Below are 26443 nucleotides of genomic sequence, written 5' to 3'. Positions count from 1 at the left end.
CAACCATGGCCAGTTCACACCCTGGTTATGGACAATCCTACCTTACGCCACGGAGAGCCGATGCGGAACTGCATGGGCTGCACAAGCTCAACACCGTGGACATCAAGGAGGGCAAAAAGGCTGGTGAAGGGTCTAGAGAACAAGTCTAATGAGAAGCAGCTGAAGGACCATGGGGCACTTTAGTCTGGAGAGGAGGAGGCTGAGGGGTGACCTTATCACTCTCTGCAGTTCCCTGAAAGGAGGTTGTAGTGAGGTGGGTGCTGGTCCCTTCTCCCACGTAACAAGGGATGAGAGGAAACAGCCTCAAGTTATGCCAGGGGAGGTTTAGATAGGAGGAAAAATTTCTTTACCAAAAAAGCGGTGAAACATTGGACCAGATTCCCCAGGGCAGTGGTGGAGTTTCCATCCCTGGAGGGGTTAAAAAAACATGTAGATGTGGCACTTCCAGACATGGTTTAGTGGTCAGGTTAGTACTGTGTTGGACTTGATGATCTTAGAGATCTTTTCTGACCTTAGTGATTCTAGGACTTCTGCCTGGATTGCAACTCTAAAACTTTTGAAGAGGGAAGACAAGCTCTGCAGAGAAGAATCCTTCCGATCCTAGATACACCTAAACAACTAACAGATGCAGTTTGCATGCTAATCCATTAGAGGCTGGCCTTGCTTTTGGCTTATTTTGCTTTCTGGCTTTTTTTTATGTACCAGCAAAGTGATTCTGCATCAGGGATTCCAGTGATGCAGAGGGATGAGTAAACGTTTGGGAAATAAAAAACTCCACACTTTAAAAGCAAAGCCATGCCCATGGAAGCATTCTGTCCTTTTACATTCCCCAGAAACATCTTAAGGGCCCTTGTCAGGCAGACCGTAACTCTGATCGGTATGAGAAATCCCTGACTCACAGATCTTGGCAGCTGATTATCAAAGACTAAAGTATCTAAAATCAAGAGGCATTTGGAATCAAAATGTTTTCCTGACCCAGCTCTAACACCTAAATAAACAGTAACCGCACGGGCCCTTTACAGCAAAAACCGTTCAGTGCAGAGGCAGCACACCTTCGACAGCAGTGCCAGCTGTGTTGGGTTTCATCAAACTGCTGGGTTTTCACGGAAAAAAAAGAAGAAAAAGAGATTTATATACAATTCCAGAAAGGGTCTGATCACCACCTCTCTGAACTGGCAAGCCTCCGGCTCTTCCTCTGCCCACAGCCAACTCAGCTCCTCACGTTGCTCAACTTCAAGTCAGCAAGAGTTTCCTGGAAAGGGCAGATCTTAAAGAAGTGTCAAATAAACGCATGCGTCCTCGGCTCCGCGGTCTCTGAACGTCCTCACACAAGACACTGCAAAATGTAAAGGCCTAATTATATCTCTGTCGGCTTCCACGGCCACACCTACGGGCCAGAAAGTTACTGAGGGTCAGGAGCCTGTGACTTTGCCTCCCCATTGTACGGAGCACGCTAAGGCAGGATGCCGCAGCCCTGCCAGGATGTGATTCAGCGTCCTGTTTTGAACAGTTAAGAAAGTCAGCAACTTCTGCCCAAAGATCTCCCCCCAGATACCTGGAAGACAATAAATCATAGAATCACCAGGTTGGAAGAGACCCACAGGATCATCGAGTCCAACCATTCCTATCAAACACTAACCCATGTCCCTCAGCACCTCATCCACCCATCCCTTAAATCCCTCCAGGGAAGGCAAATCAACCCCCTCCCTGCGCAGCCTGTTCCAGTGCCCAATGACACTTTCCATTCAGCCTGACCCTCCCCTGGTGGAGCTTGAGGCCGTTCCCTCTCGTCCTGTCCCCTGTCCCTTGGGAGAAGAGCCCAGCTCCCTCCTCTCCACAACCTCCTTTCAGGGAGTTGTAGAGAGCCATGAGGTCTCCCCTCAGCCTCCTCTTCTCCAGGCTAAACACCCCCAGCTCTCTCAGCCGTTCCTCATAAGGCCTGTTCTCCAGCCCCCTCACCAGCTTCGTTGCTCTTCTCTGGACTCGCTCCAGAGCCTCAACATCCTTCTTGTGGTGAGGGGCCCAGAACTGAACACAGGATTCGAGGAGCGGTCTCACCAGTGCCGAGTACAGAGGGAGAAGAACCTCCCTGGCCCTGCTGGCCACGCTGTTTCTGATCCAAGCCAAGATGCCCTTGGCCTTCTTGGCCACCTGGGCCCCTGCTGGCTCATGTTCAACCAACACCCCCAGGTCCTTCTCCTCCAGGCAGTTTCCAGCCAGACTTCTAGTCTGTAGCTGCTCAGGGTTGTTGTGCCCCAAGTGCAGGACCCGGCATTTGGCCTTGTTAAACCCCAATACTGCAGCGAGTGGGACTTGTCAAGTACATAATGAGCCGCAGGCCCCACAAATAAACCCTGAAGGTGGCTGCCCTGGTGTAGCCAGCCCCGTGCACCTTCCCAGGACATAAACACAGCTCGAAGCTGTGGACACAAGCCAATCCATTGGTGCTGCCAACAAGACATGCTCAGAAATCCCTAAAAAAGTTAAAGATCAAAGTTTTGATACATTAGAATATAATATACAATACATTATTGTATGCAATGGGGCCCTGAGCAGCCTCAACCGGTGGGAGGTGTCCCTGCCCGTGGCAGGGGGTTGGAACTGGAAGATCTTTAAGGTTTCTTCCAACCCAAACCATTCTGTGATTCATTCTATGATTCTATAAAGTATAATGCAGAAACATCCCCAGCTGCAGTGGGCACTCAGGCTGTGCAGAGCAAACACGCGGCTGCAAGGAGAAGAGCTGGAAGGGTAGGCTGGGGCTGTGTATGCTCTGAGTTTCCAAAAGTGAAGAGGACAACCATAGCGCCAACAAGAAATTAGGCTTATTACAGGGATTTTAACAAAATAGCCTCCCTACAACAAGGCCTTCAGCCTGTGCCAGCCAGGATGATGCTCTGCAAGGAGTCTGGCTGAGCTGTAAAGGGAGTTTTCATCAACTTGAGGGCTCCACATAATCCCTGCAGCAGACGCTGCAGTCCAGCCACTGCCATCAGACCTGCAAGCTGGCTGCACCAGCTGCATGGAGCCCAACTGGGCTGTTAGATCTGCATTTGTGCTCTTTTTCTTCTGCTACAAACCTCTACCCAATGGGGAGCAAGATGGACCCTTGGCTGTCTGCTGGACACAGCGTGGATGGGACCTTACCCAGGCTTCTGCACAGTTTTTGGAGAGTAAGAGAAAAGAAAGACTTTAAAGCATATTAATGTCTAAGAAAACGCAGATAATAACAGTATTTTTGAAAGAAAAGCTGGACCTAGAACCCCTGCTTTATGTTAGGGTAGAAGCTGTTTCAGAGAGAAAACAAGGAAAATCATTTTGGGATGACAAAAAGCATAAACAAAGCCTGTTGCTCTTAGATCAGAGAGCAGCAAGGCAAGAAGCTTCTTTTAAAACCATGATACAGGCCTGTTCCTCCAAGAAAAACATCAGATAACTCATAGCCAGACCCAGCTATGCAGTCTTGAATGAAAATCCTGGAATTTCTTGGAATGAAGGAAAATAATCTGTTCAGCAAGCAAGCAAGTGATGTCGTAAATGAGCAACAGCACATTCATCCTGTATCGATGAAACGCAGTTTGAGCTGGTGGCAACACGGGGTCTTGTTTCCAACAACCCTTCTTTCTCTTAACCACCCGGATCTTTGAGGTCTGCGAATTCAGGTGCTCAGGGCACGCGTGACAAAGAAAAGCTGTCACCTAAGTCTCCACCAAGGCCTAACTGGGATTTGAAGGTTCACAAATGTCATCATAACCCGCTCCTGCACTTGTTTTCAGAGGAGCCCCGAGTTCAGCGGTTGGAGAAGAAGAGGTGAAGTTGAACAATTCTGCCACCCCATGGGCACCGGGTAAAGTCTCCACGAAAGGATCCGGAGCTGCTGCCAGCAGGACAGGGGCAGGATCGACCACCTCCCTCTATCAGGAGCTTCATTTATCACCCACACTGCATCCACACTTTTTCCTCAGTCCTGGGCAGTGTCTTCCCCCGGGTACAGCAAAGACGCTGCTCAAGGACTATCCTTTTCTAGAGGTCTATCAAGTGATTTAATTACCAGATTCTTATCCTGAAAACTGAATAGAGAAGAGCAGCCGCAGGAGACTGAGGAACAGAGGAAGCTCTTGGGATCTCGGTATCTAGAAGCATTTTTCAACAGCCAGTAGAAAAGCATCACCCTTTAAGCTCAGTCTCACTGCATCCAATCTCATGATTGCCCTGGTGAGTGATGGATGCACACGCTTTAGCTGCAAAAAAGACCAAATAGAGCAAAGGGACCCACAAACCCAATGATTTCCCAGCAATTTACCTGTATGTTGTCCCTGAGGTCATTGTAATGAAAAGGGATAAAGCTGTTTTTCCTTTTTCAGCACAAAGAGACCATCATCTGCTTGGTTAAGTGTTACTATTAAATACAACATGTAAAAAAGTACAAGAATTAAGGATGCGTTGCTATTCCTGACTTGGTGGGCTCGTGTGTGAGCCCTGAACTGTACAATAAACCCATGCCTGAGCTGGCAGAAGAACCAGGAATCCTGAATTTTGCTTTTATTGATACAAAACGCATTCTCCGGAAGACAAGCTAATAAATGACATTACAGACTGCCATTAAACGCTCGCACAGCAACTAACCACACCACTTCTGAGCCGTGTGCATGCAAGCAGGACAACTACCAAATACCAGGCTTCCCAGATCAAGCTGCATCCATGGCAAATCCACCTTGGGACAGGGAAAAGGCAAGGCTTGACCCTTTCCTTCTCTGTAAAGAAGCAGCTTTGCTTCTCTGGTCCCTGACTTCGCTCACAGGGTGAAAAGAGTCCGTACCTTAACATCTCCTCGCTGCTCCCAAAACCACAAGGTTAACCAGACTGCAAATCTGCTTTGTCCTCATCTCAGTCCATCCAACCGCAACAGAAAACCCACCGCCACCAGCGTCTCAGTTTATCTCTCACAGCACAAAATGGGATGGAAACAACAGGATCGAACCCCACGCGGCATGACGAGTGGCTTTGTTTTTACCAGAAACCAGGAAAATTGAAGTAGGAAGCAGGAACAAGGAGAGACCAAGCCCGTTGAAGCACTCTTGTGCTCCTACACTTTCACTCCCAGATCGCGGTTTACAGGTCAGAGAGTGAGAGCTGTCTGCAGCAGCTGGGTTCAGAGTGAACAATCCCCATGATTAATTACCCAGAGCCCCGTTATGCCAGGGTCCCACCAAACCAGCTTTACCGTTACCACTTCTGACCTCACCATGACATCAGCTAGGAGTCTCTCTCTTCTCCAGCAGGACATCTCAGCCCTTCCCTCCTCCTTGCTCTACGCAAACCCAATATCAAAGGAATCAAAATCCTGAGAATTCCTCAGACCCCAGGTGCGTCCCCCACCTTCCACACCCCGAGGCTTGAGAGCAGCAGCAGAGATGCTGTGATAACAGTGAAGGACTGTGGCCACAGTCGATGAGAAATTTCCCAATTCCTTCCCACCATGGAAAAAAACCCCCACAAACCCTCTTTTATACCTTCAGTTCATGAAATAAATCTTCATCTCAAAACTAAACCAATAAGGTAGAGTGCACCCGCGTGTTCAGCTCTCCACACAATCCCCTCCAGGCAAGCGTTCGCACTCGAAGCCGGAGCCCTGCGCAGGACCAGGTCTCAGACACATGGCAGACAATTAAAAACAGCATAAACGATGTTTAGAGCCAAATAGCTCTGCTTACCTCACATTTAGTTTACGCTCTTCATCACTGCCAACCTCCAGCTGAGGAGAGAAAAGAGAGATACAGAGAAGGTTACGTGCTGGTTGTTACCACACTACAACTTCAAAAAGCCCCACAGTTTTTAAAGCCATCCCTGCGAAAACTGGGTTTGGGTGGTTGCTCTCCAGGGGGTTTTATTTCTGGTGCCAGGGATAAGTGAGACTCCCTGGCCACCCATGCCATCAGCACCCGGTGGCAAAGGGGCTCACGGGGATTTTAAAGCTATTAGGTCCTAATCCTGCAAGCTGGTCCTAGAGCGCAGATGGGTTTGAAGATCGCCAACCTCAACGTCACCCAGAGTGCTCCCCACTGAGCGCACACGTGAGGGCAGAACCTGTCCTGGGGGAACGGCTGCCAGGGAAGAGCTGGGCTCAAATCAACGCGCTGCCCTTCAGGGTGCGCAACGACAGCACAAGCTCTCGACTGGGGATGCGACCAAAACTGCCTGGCTGGGAAGTGTATGGAAACAGCCACTTCAGCAGATGCTGTTGGGAAGTCCCCCTGGAAGCACATGTGGCATGACCAACCCTTACACTTTATTTACTCTCTTTAAAACAGAAGTGAGCTTGCTGACTTGAGTCTACCTTCAGAAAGAACATTTTCACGTTGCTGTGCTTTCCAGCCACCTCCCTTCATCTTCTCTATGAGCTTCTGGACAGAATTCCTTATTAAAGAAAACCACAGTTGGGGCTAATTGCATTCAGAGCTGACTAAAGGCTCAAAAATAAGTCTTCTCCTTTGGTTCTGCCAACGTAGACAGAAGAGAAAAGGCCCTCGGAGAGCAAGGTTGCACAGAGGAGATGGGATATGATTTAGTATGGTTGGGCTTGATGATCTCCAAGGTCTTTTCCAACCTAGTGATTCTGATTCTACGGTTCAGACCCACCAAGAGAAGCTGGGACCTTATGGATCGCCCTGCAAAGGGAAAAGCTTCAGACTTGTACCACAACAGCCACCAGAGCCTAACAAAGCTGGAGAGACACAAGCCTTTAAGAAACATGCTCCATCAGCGCTAACACTCAGGGAACGCTTTGTTATTTACTACAACATTACTTAAAAACCCACATCAACAAAAGGCCGCTCTAAGGGTTTCCTGTACTCAGGTGGTTTTGTAGGAATTAAAAATAAGAAAAAAGTTTCACATGAAACGATCGGTCTTGAAGTTCTATGTGTACAGGGTCTGGGTTGTTACCCACAGCCCAGGTCAAGACCCAGGAGGGCAGAGGGCACCAGAGTCACTCTGTTTATAATCTGTGAGAAGCAAGTGATGCCAGGAAAAAGACTCCAAATGCAACCGCACAGTCCGGATCTCAGGAACATAGCGATTTGGAGGGGAAGAGATACGCACAGCCCGTCCAAAACGACTGCAGCCGATGGCCAGAAACATACCATCGCTATTTTTAGTCTGTTTACACTGTGCAGGCAGCACAGAACCAGCCTGGCCAGGGCAGCAGGCAGAGCCCCAGCAACGCCCCAAGTGCCCAGTGCCCCCTGCCAGAGGGTCCTTCCAGCCCTGGGAAGGTCTGGCGGGTTTTTGGCCTCTGTAAGGTCACCCTCCTGTTTGTTTGGGTCTATCACATAGCAACAAAGGGGAGAAAAACCTTCTTTTTCTTTTTAAACAAATGTGACTGTTAAGTCATGGGTGCCGTCAGCTGAGGCTGGGCGGCAGAGCTGGCCCCTGAATCTCCTCCAGGCTCATCTTTTGCAGAAGCTGCCTTGCTTTCAAAGTCAAACATCCCTGTTTTTTGCATTAAAGAGCTGAAGTAAAACCCAAACAAGGCAGGAGGACTCAACAACGTTGTTGCTGTTGGCCATGCCGAGTCCTCCCCGAGTTGTTTTGGTTAGAGCATCCCTCCAAGCTAGCAGGTTTTAGGTGCTCAGCAGCATCCTGGATCCCACCACGGACACCAACAGACTCCGCTAGCCGCCTCCGCGTCCCAGGGACCGTGCCAAGCGCGTCCAGGCTGAAGGACCCAGCACGCAGCGGGAGGTGGGGTGGCAGCAGCACTAACGAGCACACAAGAGTTTGAAAGTGTGTGTCAAGGACTTTCTCCTCCTAAGAATTTACAGCACGCTATGTTAACACAGCAGAAAGCCTCTCGCAGGCAGCAGCATCCATTTCATACATTCCTTCAGGCTTGTGAGCAAAGAGAGGCTACAGCAGTGTTCTCATCAAGCACAGAATGGTTTGGGTTGGAAGGGACTCCAAAGCCCATCCAGTCCCACCCCTGCCATGGGCAGGGACACCTCCCATGGATCAGGGGCTCCAAGCCCCATCCAACCTGGCCTTGAACCCCTCCAGGGATGGGGCAGCCACCCCTGCTCTGGGCAACCTGGGCCAGGGCCTCCCCACCCTCACAGCAAAACATTTCTTAGAATCATAGAATCTTCAGGATGGGAAAGACCTTCAAGATGATCAGCTCCAACTGTGCCTGTCCACTACTAAATCATATCCCCAAGAGCCTTATCTACCTGACTTTTAAACACCCTCAGCAATGGGGGGTTTCTTCCTAAAATCTCATCTCAATCTCCCCTCTTTTAGCTCAAAACCTCTCCCTGCTCTCCCTGATTCAGAGCCCCTCCCCAGCTTTCCTGGAGCCCCTTTCAGCACTGGAAGCTGCTCTAAGGTCTCCCCAGAGCCTTTTCTTCTCCAGGCTGAACAACCCCAACTCTCTCAGCCTGTCAAATTACCATTCAGCAAATCAGTCTAATTGTCACAACTAGGAAGGATGTATGGTCGTGATTTTCCATTAAAAAAAAAAAAAATCTTCTAGTAAGTAGGCTAAATTCTTGAAGAGCCCTGATTTTCCTTGCAAGAAAGACCTTCAAAGATACAAGGCCAGTGAAGGGTCTGGAGCACAAGCCTTATGAGGAGCAGCTAAGGGACCTGGAGCACTTTAGTGTGGAGAGAAGGAGGCTGAGGGGAATCGTAATTCTACAATTCTGAGGGGAGACCTCATCGCTCTCTGCAGCTCCCTGAAAGGAGGCTGGAATGAGGTGGGTTCTGATCTCTTCTCCCAGGCAACAAGGGATACGACGAGAAGAAACGGCCTCAAGTTGCACCGGGGGGTTCAGATTGGATATAAGGCAAATTTCTTTACTGACAGAGTGGCGAAGCCCTGGCAGAGGCTGCCCAGGGCAGTGGAGGCATCTCCAGCCCTGGAGGCGTTCGAAAACACATAGATGTGGTACTTGGGGACATGGTTTAGAAGACACAGTGGGGTTGGGCTGGGGGTTGGACTGGATGAGCTTAGAGGTCTTTTCTAACCTCAACAATACTAAGATACTAAGGAGCAGGCTAGCACTTTTTAATGGAATTTTTCTTTGACATTAACTTTATAAAAAGTAACACAGTGAATTTGGAAAAGGAGGGCTTGCAGTTTTAGGGTGCTTCATGCCAGAAGGGACCAGTCAAACAGAACGGGAGCCGATGTCTTCTTCTGGGAGCCACCAAAGCCCTGGGTGCTGGTGGCAAAAACGCCCTGGCAACTTCAAGGCAGCATTTTTGAGAGAGAAAGGGAGAATTGTATGGTCACTGCACTGACAAAATAACCACCAGGGATCCTACATGATGCAATGTCAAACACTGATGTATGTAACGAGCTGAGAAGCAACTGCTTTGATACCTCTCCTGCTTGCACCAGTTTAAATCCAGCCTAATTCCACTGCCTGCAACAGGGTTACAGCTCATTTTCATCTGTGTAGATCAGGTTGCCACTAGGTCGCAGTTAAGGCTCTGTCTAACCAAAATCCAACTGAAAAACCCTTGGAAAAGCATAAGTCCTGTCTCCAAGCTTCTCAATAAACACATTGTGGTCCAAACACTGGGTCCCTGCAGCCTGAGGAGCCCAAATCAAGGGACATGGATCTACCTACAGCAAAAAGGTCAGCAAAAGGAATGGATGAGCCACATCTCCAGCCAAGGCTGTGCCAGGAGAACCCCTCAGGGAGAGGGAGAACCCATGAGCCTTGTGGCACCATCCCCCTTGCGTCTAACCCCCCCTCGGACCAGCTAATCGGGGGAGTCACAGGGACCTGACAGGTGACAAATAGGATTGTTTACCTGGCAGGAACGGGGCCAGAGCGCAGCCACAGGCGGCAGGCGCCAAGGGGAATCGCGGAGGGGAGAGGGATGCACAGGGAGGACATGCAGAGAGACACTGGGCCCACCCTTCGGGGTCACCAAAACATGGGTTAGGAGGAAAAAGGGCTGCGCAGGGAAGAAGAAAAAGAAATCGGAGGGCGCAGCTGTGTTTGGATGGCGTGCGGTGAGGGAAGACGCTACGCTGGGTCACGAAGCCTAATGGTGAGAGAGGGGTTAGCAGGGCAGAGGCAGGTTCCTGGGGTGGGAGGGTGACCAGCAGAGCTGGGACGCTCTGGGTGCGTGTCCCAGGGATGTGTGGGGTGAGGGGTTACAGGGGCAGAGGGTTACACGGCGTGCACGCGGCTACAGAGGCGGCAAGGAGGAGTGGGCAGCGCGGGACACGGCACAGCTATGGGGCAGAGCGGGACAGGAGCTGCTCCAGCAGTGGGGAAAGGATCACAGCCACCTTGGGGAAGGACCAGCGGGAGCTCCCCATGGGGCAGAAGCTACAGCTACAGCAGGGAAAGATGGTGCCCTTGCAGGAGATGGAGAAGGGACACGGAGATGGGGGAGATGGAGAAGGGACACGGAGACGGGGGAGATGGAGAAGGGACACGGAGACGGGGGAGATGGAGAAGGGACACGGAGATGGGGGAGATGGAGAAGGGACACGGAGATGGGGGAGACGGAGACGGGGCGCATGGAGACGGGAAATAGGGGGGATGGAGATGGGACATAGAGATGGGGGAGATGGGAGATGGAGATGGGAGATGGAGATGGGGGGGATGGAGATGGGGGGGATGGAGATGGGGGGGATGGAGATGGGGGGGATGGAGATGGGGGGGATGGAGATGGGGGGGATGGAGATGGGAGATGGGGGGGATGGAGGTGGGATATTGAGATTGGGGGGAATGGAGATGGGACACAGAGATGGGGGGAGAGGGAGCATGGAGATGGGGGGCCATGGAGATGGGGGACACACACACGTGGAGACGGGGATGGAGATGCACACGGAAATGGGACATAGAGATCATAGAATCATGCAATCACCAGGTTGGAAAAGACCCACCGGATCATCGAGTCCAACCATTCCCATCAATCACTAACCCATGTCCCTCAGCACCTCGTCCACCCGTCCCTTAAACCCCTCCAGGGAAGGGGACTCAACCCCCTCCCCGGGCAGCCTCTGCCAGGGACCAATGACCCTTTCCAGGAAAGATTTCATCCTGCTGTCCAGCCTAGAGATGGGGGGCATGGAGATGGAGATGGGGAGGGGAAACACACACACACACGGAGCCGGGGAGGGGACGCGGAGCCGGGGATGCGGAGCTGAGGGGGACGCAGAGTTAGGGCCTTGGAGCCGGGGCGGAGACGCGGAGCTGGGGCGGGGGGGGACCCGGAGCTGGGGGGGACGAGGAGCTGGGGGGAACCCGGAGCCAGGGCCGTGGAGCTGGGGGGGAACCCGGAGCTGGGGGGAACCCGGAGCCGGGGGGGCGCGGAGCCGGGGGGGACGCGGCGCCATGAAGGACGCGGAGCGGGGGGTGCGCGCAGGCCCCGGGCCCCGCGGCGGCGCTCACCTCGCTGGTGCTGGCGGAGGAGGCGGCGCTGGGGGTCGGCGACCGCTGCAGCGTTACCAGCGCCATGGCGGCGGCTCCCGGCGCGGCGGAGCGGGGCCCGGCCGCCTCCCGGCCCGGCGGCTGCGCAGCCCCGGCCCCGCGGGAGGGGCGAGAGGGGCGGGGCGGGGGCGGCTCCCCGGCTCGCTCACCCCGCCCCCTCACCCGGCCCCCTCACGCGGCCCCACCGGGGTGGGGGTCCTGGCTCCCCTGTCTCGCTCCACCAAGTCGTGGGGCTCCAGCCACAGGGCGTTGAGGGCTCCTAGAACCCCCGTCCCGCCCCACCTAGCTTTGGGGGGCTCATGGGGTCCCCGCTCCACCAGGTTGGGGGGCTCCAGGCCCTCCACACCAGGGGGTCATGAGCCCCATCACCCCATCCCACTGGGTTGGGGGCTCCTGGGACCCCCACCCCATCCAAACGGCCTCTCTGAATGGGGGGGATTCACAGGGTCCCCATCTCACCAGCTTGGGGGGCTCTCGGCACCCCTGTCCCACTCCATCAGGATGGGAAACTTCAGCCCCACGGGGTTGGGGGCTCCTGGTACCCCCGTCCCACTCCACTGGGTTAGGGGGCTCCAGCTCCACGGGGTTGGGGGCTCCTGGTACCCCCATCCCACTCCACTAGGTTGGAGGGCTCCAGCCTCACGGAGTTGGGGGCTCCTGGAACCCCCATCACACTCCACCGGGTTGAGGGGCTCACAGGGTCCGCACTTCACCAAGTTAGGGGGTTCCAGCTCCACTGGGCACGGGGCTCACGGGCTCCCTACCCCACCAAGGTGGGGGCTCCAGCCCCTTGGCATGGGGGGCTCATGGAACCCATCACCCCAGCCCCTCAGCACAGAGTGGGTCGTGGGTCCCATCACTCCAAAACTTGTTGGTAAAGGCTTGAGCTTCACCCCTAAAACATGGGAAGAACTTTGGGGCACGGCAGCCAGGAGCATCCCTCAAACCCAGGTGAAGAAAGTGCAGGGTCAATGGTGCCAAATGCAAGAGGCAGATGAGTAATGGGGTAATTAGTGTAAGAGGCTTTGCTGATTGTATGTAAAGCCCTTAACAGTTCAGGCGTTGGGTGGCTGCCTCCCCACCTCTTCCTGCCATGCCCCGGGGTCCGAGGGGCTGGATGCGCCATCAGCTCCAAGGGATTTCTCCTGGCTGCGTCCCTGGGAGGATGCGACCGTGGGGCAGCACATGGTGGATCAGCCTCCTCCCCCATGGCACCTGGAGAGGGATCCCGAGCTCTGGCATCACCAGGTGCCACCCTTGAGGGCCGGCTGGGCAGCGTGGATGGTCACTCGCTGGTGGAAGCTGAGGGCACAGCTCCCAGGAGGGAGGCAATGCTGTTTCTCTCTTACCACATGAAAATCAACACCAAAACATCCACGTTTCCCAGATCCCACAGGAATCAGATGGCTGGGGCCTCCCAGATTTGCGTCCCCATCAGCCAGGACCTACTGGAGCAGCCAGAAGTCAACATGGTGACAAGTGCCAGCGACGGTGTTTTGCTGTGGACCGTGGTGACCCCGTTTTCCTTTTGGAGGAGTGACTCCAGGGCCAGCCGGCGGCGGCACGCGGGATCCGGTGGAAGAACTCCACCTCCTCAGGTCCAGAGCACAGACTTTGGCCCCACTGCCTGGAGGCAGATGCAATCCCACTGCCCTTGGCGCTTAGACCTTGCCCTGTCGGTGGTTTGCTGGGCTGTAAACAAGCTGCCCTGAGAAAGTGGCTTTGTTGAAGACTCTGCAAACTGTGGTGGGTGGCCAGAGGACCACGCACTCTGCAGGTAAGTTGGTGAAAACCGTGTGTTTCCATTATTTATTGACCAGCGAGGCGGATTCCTCCTTGGCTGGCGCTGCAGGGGCAGCCCGAGGCGAGTCCCCACGGCTGCAGGTCGAGGAGGCAGTGCCGGTTCCTGCTGGACCCGGGTTATAAAACCACAGCAGATGGGAAGCAGCGTGGCTCTCCCACTGCTTTCAGTGCTTCGCCATCCCTGTGACTCATCCCTCCATCCCAGCAAATGTCAGTCCCGCTGCGGGCTGCCTTTTGCAGCAAAGATGCTGCACTTCGCCTTGTCCAAATAAAACTGTGGGTTAGAATTTGCTCGGGCTGCCCAGAACCAGGTCTGCTGTGCTGCTGCCATCCCTCCTCTACCCACGCGCTGGCAGGGAGGTGACCCAGGCTGAGGTGATCTGCCCTCCTGTACCCCCAGCCCTTCCTCATGTGGGTCCTTGGCCACTCTCTGCTCGGACGGTGACCACAGGGCTTTTTCCAGGCTGCAGGGCAGGGAATCTCCATCAAGAGGGAAGAGTCAGGGGACTGAGGGAGCTGCTCACCAGCATTTACCAACTGTCGTTCTCCAAGCCAGTACAGGAAGGTTTTGGAGGGTGTCACAGCTGCCTTCACGGCGTGAGGACCTGTCCTTGCGCTGATCACACCTGGCATCGCTCTCTAGAACACACTCATTGTTTCTCATTTCTTTTATCCACACCCATCTCCTTTGTCTCTTCTCTGGGGAGAGGTAGGAGCACCTTGGAGCAGAATTGGGTTGCTGGGTGCGGGGGGCTCATGCTGTCCTGTAGGAGATGGTGCGAGGTTGTGGGTGCTCCTACCTCTCCCCGGCTGCTCAGGCGCTGCTGGGAGGGAGAGAGGAGGATGCCGAGGGCTGTGCCACTCTTGCAGGGCACAAAGCAACCGTGGCTGTTTCTGCCAGGCAGAGGAGTGCGGCCACAGGCAGCTGAGCCGCAGCTTTTCTGCTCACCCAAGGGCAGAGCCAGAGATGCCGCCCCGAGTGCAAGGGCTGCGAGCAATGAGGAAACATTCCGCTGCCACTGTGGCAAAGAGCATCCTCCCCATCTGTGATTTCAGTGCCTGCTCAGTGCAGGCAGATATTGAGGAGGACTTGGGAGGCTTTACAAGAAGCTCACCCAAATGCACCAAGAGTTCAGCTCCTTCCGTGCAGCCCAGCTCTGCTCCAGCAGCAGCGCCGAGGCCAGTTGGATCTTGCAGGAGCTGATACCCTCCCTCCCTGGAAGCCCCAGTTTGTTCAAGCAGCTCCTTGGCCCCGGTGCTGCCCTTCAGGTGTTTCTTAACCTGCAGAGAGCCAGAACCATGCGTGTGGCCGTCATCGGGGCTGGGGTCATCGGGCTCTCCACCGCCCTGTGCATCCACGAGCAGTACCACAGCCTGGTGCCCTCCCTGGAGGTGGAGGTCTACGCAGACCACTACTCACCCCACACCGCCAGCGATGGGGCAGCTGGCCTGTGGCAACCTTACGTGAGCGACCACGGCAACCTGCAGGAGACGTAAGTGGGGAGGAGGCGGCTGGTGACACGTCCTGCCGGGTGCACGAGGGGCTGAGCTGCACGGGCACAGCTCCGTGGGGCTGGCAGAGCCACCGCTCCTCTGTTTTCATTGCAGAGTCTGGAATAAAGAGACATTCGATTACCTCCTTGGGCACCTGGGCTCCCCGGCAGCGAAGGAAATGGGACTCTACCTTATTTCTGGCTACAACCTGTTCACACAGCCGGTGCCGGTAAGGAACAAGTCACAGCCAGGGCTGGGAAGGGCTCCAGCTCGGAGGCTGCCGGGGTGTGGGCAGGGTTGTACTTCTTCCCAGGCGATGCAGTGAATGCTCCCAAATCCCTCCAAGTTTGTCTTGTGACAGTTTGCCCGGGACTCGGTGTTTTCTGGGTCCCGTGGTGGAATATTGGTGTGAAATCAGGGCTGAGCCCTCTGAGAGTGGGAGCTGGTGGAGCCTTGCTGGCCGTGTCCCACAGCTTCACGCATACCTGTGCTCCTTCGAGGTGGCCTGTGTCCCCCTATGGCTTCTGTCCCACCATTGCACGGTGATTTGGGTTCATCAATGAGCTTGGACCTTTTTCCCTCTTGCAGGACCCATCTTGGAAGAACATCGTCCTGGGATTTAGGAACTTGACACCAAAAGAGCTTGAACTCTTCCCTGGTTACAGGTACTTTTCATTCTGCTTGCTGGACAGTCACTGATGTGCTTTCCCCCAGGCAGGATGGGTTTGGCTGGATGGTCCCACAGGTCTGGTTGGATGGTCCCAGACGCCTCCCTCAAGGGGAAGCAAAGACAGGAAACTCTGGGTGCAGAAGTGGCCTTGCTTCATTATAGCCTCTTTCTGTAAAATAAGCAGAAAACACCTGAAATAAGCCAAAAAAAAGCAACAGTCCAGCACAGAAACCATTACAGCTTCTCATACTTCACCAGATGTTGTTAAGCTAGGGGAAGAAAATCAGCAGAAGTTGCTTTGTGCTGTAAACAGGGGGGAAAAAAATCATACACTAATGCAAGGGGGAATTGGGATCGCAGAGCTGCGGTGGACATCAGGAGCATTGGGGCAGGAGGTGGCTGCTGGTGTAAAGCTGCTGCAGGTCCTCATGGCTTCCTCTCCTCCTCTGGTTTCAGCTACGGCTGGTTCAACACGGCGCTGATGCTGGAGTGCAGGAGTTACCTCCCTTGGCTCACCAACAAGTGAGTGTGGAGCTGCTGCTGCACCTCTGAGCTGCTCCGAGCGGTGGCTTCCATGTGGCAGCGCCCACAGGGGACCTGAGCATCCTCCCCTGCTCGCAGCAACCTCACCTCGCATCCCGCAGCAGCACAGCACGATGAGCCAAAGGAGAGGGGAGGCAGGGATGCAGCCTTGAGAAGTGGGAAAAAGGGTCTGGAATTCCCACTCGTTGCCCCAGTGGGGTGACAACTCCCCAGTTTAACAGTCAGCCCGGGAGTGTATTTTTGCAGGATTAAAATGAAAGTAATGGGATGCATAGAACTGCATCTGAGCGCTCTCCGGCTTGCGGCTATGGGACTGGTTGGGGGACTGGTGGCATTTTTGTCGTTTCTAACATGGAGTGGGTGCCCTACCAACAGCACAAAGCCCTGATGCAGGGCTTTGGGCCGTTAGGGAAATCAATTAATGACTGGAGACCATTAGGAACCACCGATAAGACCATGGCTGTTTATTACAAGGAGCAACAAGCCGTCCTTTCTCTGGGCATCAATTACAGGTGCTAATTTGAACAGTACATTTCTTTTAATTTGTCGGTAACAAGTGAACTCATTCTTCCCAGGTTAACGCAGGGAGGAGTGAAGTTTTTCCATAAGAAGGTTGAATCTTTCCAGGAGGTGAGTGGTGATGTCAAGCAGAGCAGGGCAGCTGGCACGGCCCCATCCCAGCATGGAGAAGCAGCATCCAGCAGGCACGTGCTGCTCCAGGATGTCCCTCGGCATGGGGATGGGCCAGGAGCCACTTGCAAGACTATGCCAAGATCCGGGAAACAAATTCTGTCAGGGAAGACAAAGGCTCTTGGGCATCAAGAGATGGCTGAGGGGGAGGTGGAGATGCACCCTCGGAAGCATCACTGTGTGTTCACTGCTCACTGTGTCATGTCTGTCTCTCATTAGATGTTTGCCCAGGGTGTGGATGTTGTAATAAACTGCACAGGGATGCGTGCGGGGGAGCTGCAGCCCGACCCAGAGCTCCAGCCTGGCCGTGGCCAGGTCATAAGGGTGAGGGGGATGCAAGACTTGGGTCCCTGCTCTTTCTTCCAGAAGAGCCATTCGTTAGCTTATCTCATCTTATGAGATATCCCCCTGTGGGCTGGACCCACACTGGGATCAGATTCCCAGCTAACAGTGGTTGTGGAAAACCTTCCTGTAGGGGACAGAGCAGAAAACCTGGATCCCATTCCTGGTTCAGTGGTGGGAACGCCCCGAGTCTCCAGCCTGATTCTTGGGTGGGTGAAAGTGGGGGGAGGCCAGAGATATAATGCTAATAACACAACATAAAATGCTTGGTAGAAGAGGATGATTATTTGTGAAGGAAGCTTCTCTGCTTGCCTGCCTGCTCTCCTATCTCCTTGTCTTCCCGCGGCAGCAGCACAGGGAATCATAGACTCATAGAATCACCAGGTTGGAAAAGACCCATCGGTCTTTTCGAGACCATCGAGTCCAACCACTCCTATCACACACTAACCCATGTCCCTCAGCACCTCGTCCACCCGTCCCTTAAACCCCTCCAGGGAAGGGGACTCAACCCCCTCCCTGGGCAGCCGGCACCATGGTGTGTGCAGAGCCCGCTGCCTCCTGGAGCCGGGGACCCTGCTCTCCATCTCTCTCTGACTCTCTCCCCTTCATCTCCCAGGTCCTGGCCCCCTGGGTGAAGCATTTCATCATCACTCACGACATCAAATCTGGCATCTACAACTCACCGTACGTCATCCCGGGGTAGGTGGCAGCGGGTGCGCAGGGTCTGCCTGGCGTTAGCGATGCTCTGCTCCCATCCTATTCCAAGGAGCAAATCCTTGGCCAGGTCCTCAAAAGACCCAAACACTGATGGTGAGGCAAAGATTTTGGAGGAGATCTTTTGTTTTCATGTTCACACCCAGTTCTTTTATCAATGCTGTTGTCAAAACTGCTGTAGAGCAGCTCATCGTCATCCCCATTAAAACCAGTGGCAGGAATCCTTTTTACTTTAATGAAAACCTACCCTAAAAAGCTCAGCCTTCCCTGCACCGTTACCCTGAGCTGTGCCTGCATCTGTTGGTGAAACGTCTCCTGAGGGAGCCCCATCTGGTTTAGCACCCACACAGGGCTTTTTGCCACCTCCCTGCAGAAACTGAGGAGAAGTTTCAGGAAAAAAAACCTTATTTCTGTGTCCTCACAGGGGTGAGGAGGCCTGAAATGAGATTTTGGCTCTGAAAGCACCATCTCAGCAAGTGGCAGCGGTCGTGCCCAGGCAGAGCCCAGCTTCTAGCACTTACCCTGCACTTTCCGTCTGCTTCCCACCAGCAGCTTTCTTAGGGGATTTAGGATAAATTTGAGGCGGTGGCGTATACATGTACCCAGGGAGATAAACTGCAGGATAAATAAATGTCTGCTGTTCATCCCGCCTCTGTTTCCTTCTGAGAGCCCTTCTACCCCGCTTTGGCAATGGAGAAGGGAGTTTGAGCTGTGAATTGAATGCTGTATTTCTGTCACATCCTATTGTGCTGATATTTCAGGATTAGGCAATAAGCCATTATTTAAATAGGAACTTTGTATGCTCACAGCCCCCAAGCAAAGTATTCTAGGCGGTTTCTGCTCACAGTCCCAGTTATATATGAATTCCTCTCCCTGTGTTTAATTTAGCTTGAGCTGTCATAGCTGGGCACCAGGCTGGCTCCCAGAGGAAGCACTCGGATCCAGCACTCGCACCTCCTCCGCCCCCGGAAAGGAGAGCTCAGCCCCAGGGTCTCTCCTCCTGCGCACCCCTGGCATTCAGCCCTTTTGTCTTTGTGCTTCCCAGAGCTTATGCAAGGTTTTGGAAGGGTCCAGCAGGTTCAGACACCCCCAGCTCCTCCAGCCTTATCCCGTCTCTCATCCTCTGCTAATCCACAGGAGGTTTTGGGGCACAATCTGTTTCTTTGTGCTCCCTGCTGCAGGCATCCCATTCCTTCAAACTCTCTTCCCAGGCAGGCAGGAGCAGACTGCTTGGATAGGAGATGACACGAGCTGTTGGGTTTGCCCAGGCCTTTAGGGTTCTGAGTGTTTAATGACTTGCTGAGGAGCAGACGCTGCTCTTTTGCCTGCATGAGAGTTTCTCCAGCAGGAATACACTGCATAGCAGGATCCATAAATCACACACCCACAGCATCCCTCCACGTGATGGCCCAGCAAGGGATACTCACCACCATTTATCTCTCTTGGTGCAGGAGAGAGTTCACGGTCTTGGGAGGGATTTATCAGCACGGCAACTGGAATGAAGAAAACAGCGCCCAGGATCACAAAACCATCTGGGAGAACTGCTGCAGGCTGCTCCCCGCTCTCCAGGTGGGTGACCTTGACCCAACACCAAACACCAGGAGGGACGGAGGAAGGGGGCATGGGAAGGACAGGTGCTTGGGATGAGATGAGGCTGCAGGGGAAGGATGCTGAGGACAAATTCTGATTAAAATCCAAAATCTGAATCTTTATATGAGTAACACACAGCACCTACCTTCAGCAGGCCAGGAGAGCTGGAGGGGTTCCTGCAGAGCAAACCTTTACTTGTGCAGTGTCAGCCCCCACACCAAGAATCACACCAGCAATGTGCATGAACAGAACAACCCTGGTCTTTTTGTGTGCATCCCAGAGCAGAACCAGGCACTTGATGAGAGGGTAAATCACAGGGTGGTGGCACGGCTCGGTGTTTGTGGGTTGCTGGCTGTGTTCACCCTGCACACATCAGGCTCGGTACACCTGGTGGACAGATGGACAGTGTCTAGGGCTGGCGTTACTTTTGAGACAAGGGTTGTAGGAAAAAAATAATCACCTTATAGCTGGTAAAAAATTAGAATAAAAGCTTTGGAGGTCCCCCCAGCCTTTTGGCTCTGCTGCACTAGAGAAAGGCTGGGGTATGGTGAGGGTGGTTTATCTCCATTCCTGCTGCCACCGTTGCACCCTGGATTAGCAGCAAAACCAGCACAGGGGGTTTGCACGGAGGTTTGCCTTACTGGTTCTGCTGATCCAAAATTGTTCTGCCCAGTCACCCCCTGCAGCATCGCAGGAGCTGGAGCAGCAGTGGGGATGGGGGAGCCTCTTTCCCTGCTCCGTGCGAGAACCTCCTCTCACGGATCACTGAGCGCTGCAACCTTTGGCCATGGTAATTTGGAGAAATGCTGTCAGGTGCTGATGTGCTTCTGCTTTCAGAAAGCAAAGATCGTAGAGGAGTGGAGCGGCTTGAGACCTGCGCGCCCCTGCGTTCGCTTGGAGCGGGAGACCATCCCTCATGGGCATTTCCACACAGAGGTAGTTCACCGGGCAGCATGTAACGTGTCGTGCTCTGAGGAACTTGGGCGTGAGCTCCGCTGCTGTGTTCTGGGGTGGCTGGAGCATCAGGAGCAGAGGATGTTCTGGGATCCTGCTGAACCACATGGAATTGCTTCTGCCTTTCCAGTGGCTTTTGGAGGGAGGGAAAGAGCAGCAGGTCACTGAGCTGTGCACTGGGAATTCTCAGGTCGATCCAAAGACACCAAGGACATTCCCAGCCACTCTCATGGCTCCTTGCTGCCCCAAACCCCAGAGGGTCCAGCGCAGCTTTCCCAGCACCGATCCTTTCTCCTCTCCCCCAGGTGATACACAACTACGGCCACGGCGGGTTCGGGATCACCATCCACTGGGGCTGTGCCATGGCAGTGGCCAGGCTCGTTGGGAGCATCCTCCAGGAGAAGAAGCTGGTCAGATTGCCACAGCCCCGCTTGTGAGTTGCCCGCTCACCTGGGATTATTGTAGCTTAGAAGTCACAGCAGAAAGATGCGAATAAACAGTGATGCACGTTGGCCATTCAACCCTCCCGCCAGCTCCCCCTCTGGATCACGGCGTCTCATTTTCAGGTCACTGCCAGTTCTGTCGCTGCCGTTTGCCAGACGGCGGAGCTCCCTCCGCCCTGGCCTTGCACAACCTACCCAGAGGAAGTGCATTGAAACACGGACTAATTATCTGTGGCAAAGCGCGCTTGTGTGCGGGGGATCAGTCTGCAAAGGGCAGGCAGGGTTCAGCTGAAATCTCGACAGCCCTGCAGTTCATCTGCGTGATGGGACAGGATCTGAAACTGAGCCGGTGCCACCCGAGGTCTTCCCTGACTGCTCCGACACCCAGCATGTAATTAGATTTGCAAGCTTCCCCCAGGAGGCAAAAGCTCCTTAGTAGGAAGACGCTCTGAAGCTCCCAGGGAAGTAATAGCGGCTCTAAAAGCATGTGCTTCAGTTACAACAGCTTTTCTTACATTCATGCCAGGACAAAGCACGGATCTACAGCACCTGGTTAGTGTATCTGGCAATGGACGGCAGCGATTGCCTAAAATGGGCTTTCCAAATGATGTCTTTAGCAACAAAAGGAACATGTTCCAGCCTCGTGTACTTGCCAGACACTATATATAGCGGAGAGCATGGGCAAAATAGCTGTTCTCGTCCTAAAACCTCCCATGGGCCCTTCAGTTCCTCATTCCTCCAGTCGTGAGACTCTGCAGCTCTGGGAGAGGAGGTAACTGCTGTCAGGTTGTGCTTCCCAAGGGAGCTGGGCATGGATCCGGGAGTGTATGGCTCTCCGAGGGTGTTCAGTGATGCTGCTGGAGATCCAATGCTCTGTTCTGAAGGTACAGTTTGGCTTCTCTTCCATGCCACGCAGCTTCCCTGCTCTAAAAAACATCACAGAAAAAAGCGCTGAGGGGTCAAGAAGCCTCAAATCCAAAAGACAGCGGTCGTCCCAAGCCTGACACAGTGCCTGGCTTGCTTTGCTCTGCAGAGAAACCAACTATTTCTTACTCCTCTGCGACGCAGCTTCTCTCTCCCCTTGACTCCGTGTGCCAGAAATAGCTCATCAACCTGGTTTGTGATGTACCAGGCAGCTGCATCTGGTGAATGAGAGATGCTGCAGTGCAGCTGGGCTCGGTTTACCTCCTGGGCACCTGGATTTAAGCATGCTTCCTGGCCACAGCCTAGCACCAGTTGTTCCTTGCAGAAGGACCCGTCTCCTGATGTGCTGCTTCAGCTTCACCAAGGAAGAGAGGAATTTGTGAAGGCTTTGTAGATGCGATGACCACTCGGCACTGCTGGAGATTGTCCAGGCAGAGATCTGCTGCCTCGCATACACGATTCTAGTCACATTTTCAGTGCTGTGGAGGTTACTGTGCCAGCACAGCCCTTCCAGTGACCTCCTTTTCCACTGAATGCTGTGTGACCGTTGTGTTGTTCTCCAGCTTGCAGACACTGAGCAGTCAGAAAGCTCCGATGAGCTCTGCTGAGTGCATCTGCTGCTTGTCTGGCCTTTTAGAAAAGCAGCAATGTTACTTGTGCCATAACAAAAAGAGGGAGACGTAGGAAAATTAGGAGTCCCTGCCATGCCTAGTTTGTCTATCAAAAGGGTTTTCCACTTCATCTGGCAGCTCACCTGATAACACTGCAGTCACATTCCAAGGGATATAATCAAGGAAAGGATATATAAAAAAGAAAACAATAGCTGGAGAAAAATTACCACTGATTGATGCTAAACCTAACGGTCTGTGATATCGCTTCAGCAGAAGCCATTCAGTGAAACAGCCTCCACTCCATTTCACTCAATGCAAATATGAGATATTAAGGACCATATTCTCCTCCCATTTGCACTCCTGTAAATCCCAACCCACTTACCTGATTTCAGAAGAGCTATGCTGGATTAGCAAGGGTGTAGCTTGCAATAAGGCAGTTGATTCTGCTGATCTTGGGGCCCGCGGGAGCAGCTGTCCTGTGATCTGACACAGAAAACAAGCAGAAATGATTAGAAGTGTGATTTATTTGCAGTCTAATTTTGCTTATTTTCCAGAAGGCCAAAATTTAATCTGTGTGCACAATAAAGGTGATATTCAAATACCTCGTGCGTGATGCTTTCTCTCCTTAGCGATGGCATGGATGCTAATTCCACAGGAACATCCCAGTTGATCACCTTTCCATGTCTCCCCGCACATTCTTCCTGAACATTTCACCCTGCAGGAGGATGAGCCGTCATTTCAGACTCTGAGTAGACAAATAAACTTGAAATACGTGTGAAATTACTCGGTTGCCTGCATATTGTTGCTAGTAGCCCCCAGCCCATGAAGAACTCGCTCCCGTACAGGAGTGTTTGGTATGCTCTGATGTAGCTCAGTGGATCTCTCAGTTCTGAGAACGAGAAAAGGTGTTTTACAATGTTGGCAGCCACAGAAGAGACAGTGAGGCAGAAGAGTCATGAGACTAGAGCTCATGGTCGTGGCGAGGTGCGAGCGGGGGGTCTGGAAGCCTCTGCACAAAGCGCTGTCTCCAGCGGGCAGCATCAGCACATTTCATGAACGCAGAGTCCTCAACAACGCCTGCCTGGGACACAGAACAAAGCTGGAAATACATCAAGTATCAGTAAAGTTATCCTCTGTAAGCAAACAGCAGCTCTGGCATTTTGGAAAACAGAATGAGCTTTAGAAAAGGCTGAGGGTGCCAAAAAAGCTCACACAAAACACAGAGGGATGAATATTCCCCCTAAGTATTGCTTCCGCAACACAAACCCTCCTGCAGTTACCAACTGTTTCCATTCCCAGAACTAAAACTCCTCATCCCAGTGGACTTCCAGCGGCTGCACAAGCTGTGAGAAGGAAGATTAATGCACGCTGAGATGAGAACACTCTGTATTAGCATGCAAAGTATTTGCAGATCATTAGTCAAGTCGACTGAGACATGAACCACCTTGTCTGTAAATTACTGGACATCAGAATATCATCTAAAGGGTAGAGGAACACAGCCAGGGTGCACTTAATTGTATTTTATAAAAACAAAATAGGTAAAAGAAAAGTTTACATTAAAAAGTAAATAAATAGAAGGAACCCTCCCTGCCCTGAAGTCCAGACACTGAGCCAACTCCTCCCAACACGCCTGTGCGATCAGCATTAAAGGCTTGGCTAGAAATCACCCACAGGCAAGAAGCAAAACTGACTGGTTTTTACAGTCTCAACTGAATTAAATGCAAGAAAAGCAGCTATAGGTCCTAAAATAATTAAAATATTTAGCTGTAAATATCAATGAGGTGACTTATAATGCGACCATGAATCTTATGACTTTTCTTTATGTCCGATGTACAGAATGGACACACAAAACGAGTCAGATCTGCAAGTGCTGAGCTGTCGTGCATCCCACTGAGTCCACGCAGCAGCATTTATCTCAAATCTTGGGACACTGAGACAATGATAAAGTTACTGACCCTTCACCCAAGTCCCACAGAACAGCTGAAAGCATTTTTACTGAAAAAACTATTTATTTGTTTAACATAAAATATCTAGTGTGGAATTAAACTATCCAATGTCACATCAGTAACATAGGAACGAAAAGAGTATTTTACAACAAGCTCGAAATACACAAAGTTTTGAAACATTAAAACGTATCCAGCTTAGAAACTGTACATTCAAACACAGGAAAACATTCAATGTTCTTTCGGCAAGCATTTAGGAATAATAAATCATTCCAGCAAAGCACACTTGGAGAATTATTTTTCCCACAACAGCTTTGCACATTAATATCTCAGACAGTTAGCAAATCTCTGAACCCCACAGTTCTGTTTGCTCTCGATTTGAATTCAAAATTATCTCACTTGATTGTTTTAAATGAACTAGCTCTAGTAATTCCTTCATCAGTGAAAAATACTTGTCAGTGTGGAAAACAATCTTTGGAAGCTTGTTATATACATCAATGGTGTTGTATATTAAAATATGACTGGTGTTTATTTATAGGCTATTGTGGATCAACCCAAATGCTCTTCGGTGTTCCAGTGAACAATCTAATACATCCTTCCATTATTTGTAACACACAAGGACCCGTAAAACCTGAAATTCAGTTTCTTCAGTGCCCAGTAAGCTCCTACTGATGCCGGCGTGGTGGGATCCGCTGTGGCGGGCTCCTACCTGTCCTCCCCTATCCGGCTGATCCAAAGCCCACAGATGTCCAAGGGAGGTTCTCCCAGACTTCAGGGAGCTTTGGATCAACCTTTAGGCATCGCTGTCTTTAAATCAAAGACCCCAAGTGAGAAGTTGTCTCAGCAGGACCAGTCTTGGCGTTTCTATCATTATATACATTTTCAATGCAGAATTACTAAAAAGTGAAAAGCAAAAAAATCCCTTTGATTTTTTTCAATACTGTAAATGTCACAGATTAAAACTGAGCTAATCAACAGCATCAAAAGGTTTTGCATTACCTATAAATCCTTACCTGGGAAATACTTTATTTGAAGCACATGTGCAAATCTGTGAGATCTATCTACTTCACCTACAACTCTGCACGCTTTGAAGGCCATTGCAACGCAGTCCTTTTAAAACTGCTGAAAAAAAACTCCAAAAAAATGAAGTGATACGTGAACATTAACACTGGAAAAGCAGACTGTTAACCAGAGGCGCTCAAGAGGAGACAAACCCAGCAGCTAGGCTGTACGGTGGCATTCATAGAATCAGAGAATAACCAGGTTGGAAGAGACCCACTAGATCATCAAGTCCAGCCATTCCCATCAGTCACTAAACCATGCTCCTTAGCACCTCGTCCACCCGTGCCTTAAACACCTCCAGGGAAGGTGACTCAACCGCCTCCCTGGGCAGCCTGTTAACAGGATAGACAAATACGAAGGATGCATCACATCAGGCCACAGATTTAACGCACTGTATATTCGTTCTTGCCTCTAATGCAGGCTTACACCCCATGGAATTCTTCTAGGGACCATCTAAACACAGCTAGTGGCGAGCCCACCTGGTGAGAGGCATGGAACTCTGGATGTGTCCTCATCAGGTGTGGACAACGTGCTCCGGAGTGGAGGAAGGAGATGGTAGCCAGAACTGTCATTAAAGGTCAACACTCCATCCTATGCAAAGGCACAGCAGGTTTTCTACCCTCCAATATCTGATCTAAGCCCATCCAGGAATCGCTTCCTCACTGTCAACATCCCATCTACCAGAGGGACGGTGCAAGGGAAACAAGTCCATCCATCCCTACCTCGAGGCAGCACTGAGCAACCCCGGTTGCACAGCGCATTAGGGAGAATGATCCAACCACAGCCCCACAGGAGATGAAAACAAACAATCTGACAGCCCTGTCCGTTAACTGGGGATCTGGACTGGACCTTGAGCTTGCTGGTGACTGAGCACACAGGATACAAAGACAGCAGAGACAGGGGTAACCAAACCACCAGAACAGACAGCGTTTGTGTCCTCAGCCACATCAAAAGTGGGATCCCCTGTGAGATGAACTGCCTTTTCCTACTACTGCGAAAAGGAAAGCTTGCCTGCTCAGACCAATCGCTGCTGGAGTTTTTCATTGCAGCTGAACGTTCACCTCCCTCAGCAGCAGATACCCACGCACAGAACATCTATAACCTCTTTGGCCTTTTTTGTCAGTCTGAGTTTCCTCAGTTTCTTTAAGGAATTATCCACTTGTAATGTTCCTTCAGTGCTATAAACAAACAGCCCAACATGGCTTGG

The 26443-nt window shown here is 52.2% G+C and overlaps 2 protein-coding genes and 1 long non-coding RNA gene across 4 annotated transcripts in view; 1 reads left to right on the top strand and 2 right to left on the bottom strand.

The window, feature by feature from the left end:
- The window catches only part of SSH1 (slingshot protein phosphatase 1), a 39175-nt gene extending 27653 nt beyond the window's left edge, over nt 1–11522 (bottom strand). Inside the window, exons 1-2 of the mRNA XM_069871192.1 lie at nt 11415–11522; nt 5715–5755 (exon numbers count right to left, since the gene is read on the bottom strand). Of these exons, the coding sequence (XP_069727293.1) occupies nt 5715–5755; nt 11415–11480 (107 nt within the window). The 5' untranslated portion in view covers nt 11481–11522. The remainder of the gene's footprint in view (nt 1–5714; nt 5756–11414) is intronic.
- Nucleotides 11523–13058: 1536 nt separating this feature from the next.
- On the top strand, nt 13059–21631 carry DAO (D-amino acid oxidase). The gene is made up of 11 exons (XM_069871237.1): nt 13059–13230; nt 14544–14749; nt 14865–14979; nt 15339–15415; nt 15877–15942; nt 16539–16593; nt 16873–16977; nt 17612–17694; nt 19161–19278; nt 20137–20235; nt 20559–21631. The coding sequence occupies exons 2-11, from the start codon at nt 14556–14558 to the stop codon at nt 20688–20690; spliced, it is 1044 nt and encodes a 347-aa protein (XP_069727338.1). The 5' UTR covers nt 13059–13230; nt 14544–14555; the 3' UTR covers nt 20691–21631.
- LOC138728134 (uncharacterized) lies at nt 18747–23952 on the bottom strand. Of its 2 annotated transcripts, none has more exons than XR_011338674.1 (3): nt 22834–23952; nt 22614–22714; nt 18747–19202 (listed from the first exon to the last, which is right to left on the bottom strand). It is a non-coding gene; the product is annotated as an uncharacterized lncRNA (long non-coding RNA). The 2 variants fall into 2 exon arrangements; XR_011338675.1 differs by lacking the exon at nt 18747–19202 and adding an exon at nt 21859–21975.
- Nucleotides 23953–26443: the final 2491 nt, after the last annotated feature.

This window comes from Phaenicophaeus curvirostris, chromosome 17 (genome assembly GCF_032191515.1).
Source record: "Phaenicophaeus curvirostris isolate KB17595 chromosome 17, BPBGC_Pcur_1.0, whole genome shotgun sequence".
Taxonomy (NCBI): Eukaryota; Metazoa; Chordata; class Aves; order Cuculiformes; family Cuculidae; genus Phaenicophaeus; species Phaenicophaeus curvirostris.
Note: the sequence above shows the minus strand (reverse complement) of the source record. Positions and strands in the feature narration are given on the sequence as shown.

Bases quoted from the DNA above. Each gene is read 5' to 3' on its own strand.
- DAO (XM_069871237.1), top strand. From the start codon at position 14,556: ATGCGTGTGGCCGTCATCGGGGCTGGGGTCATCGGGCTCTCCACCGCC. The intron at 14,980-15,338 runs GTAAGGAACAAG...TCCCTCTTGCAG, and splicing joins TGTTCACACAGCCGGTGCCG to GACCCATCTTGGAAGAACAT. The intron at 17,695-19,160 runs GTAGGTGGCAGC...CTCTTGGTGCAG, and splicing joins TCACCGTACGTCATCCCGGG to GAGAGAGTTCACGGTCTTGG.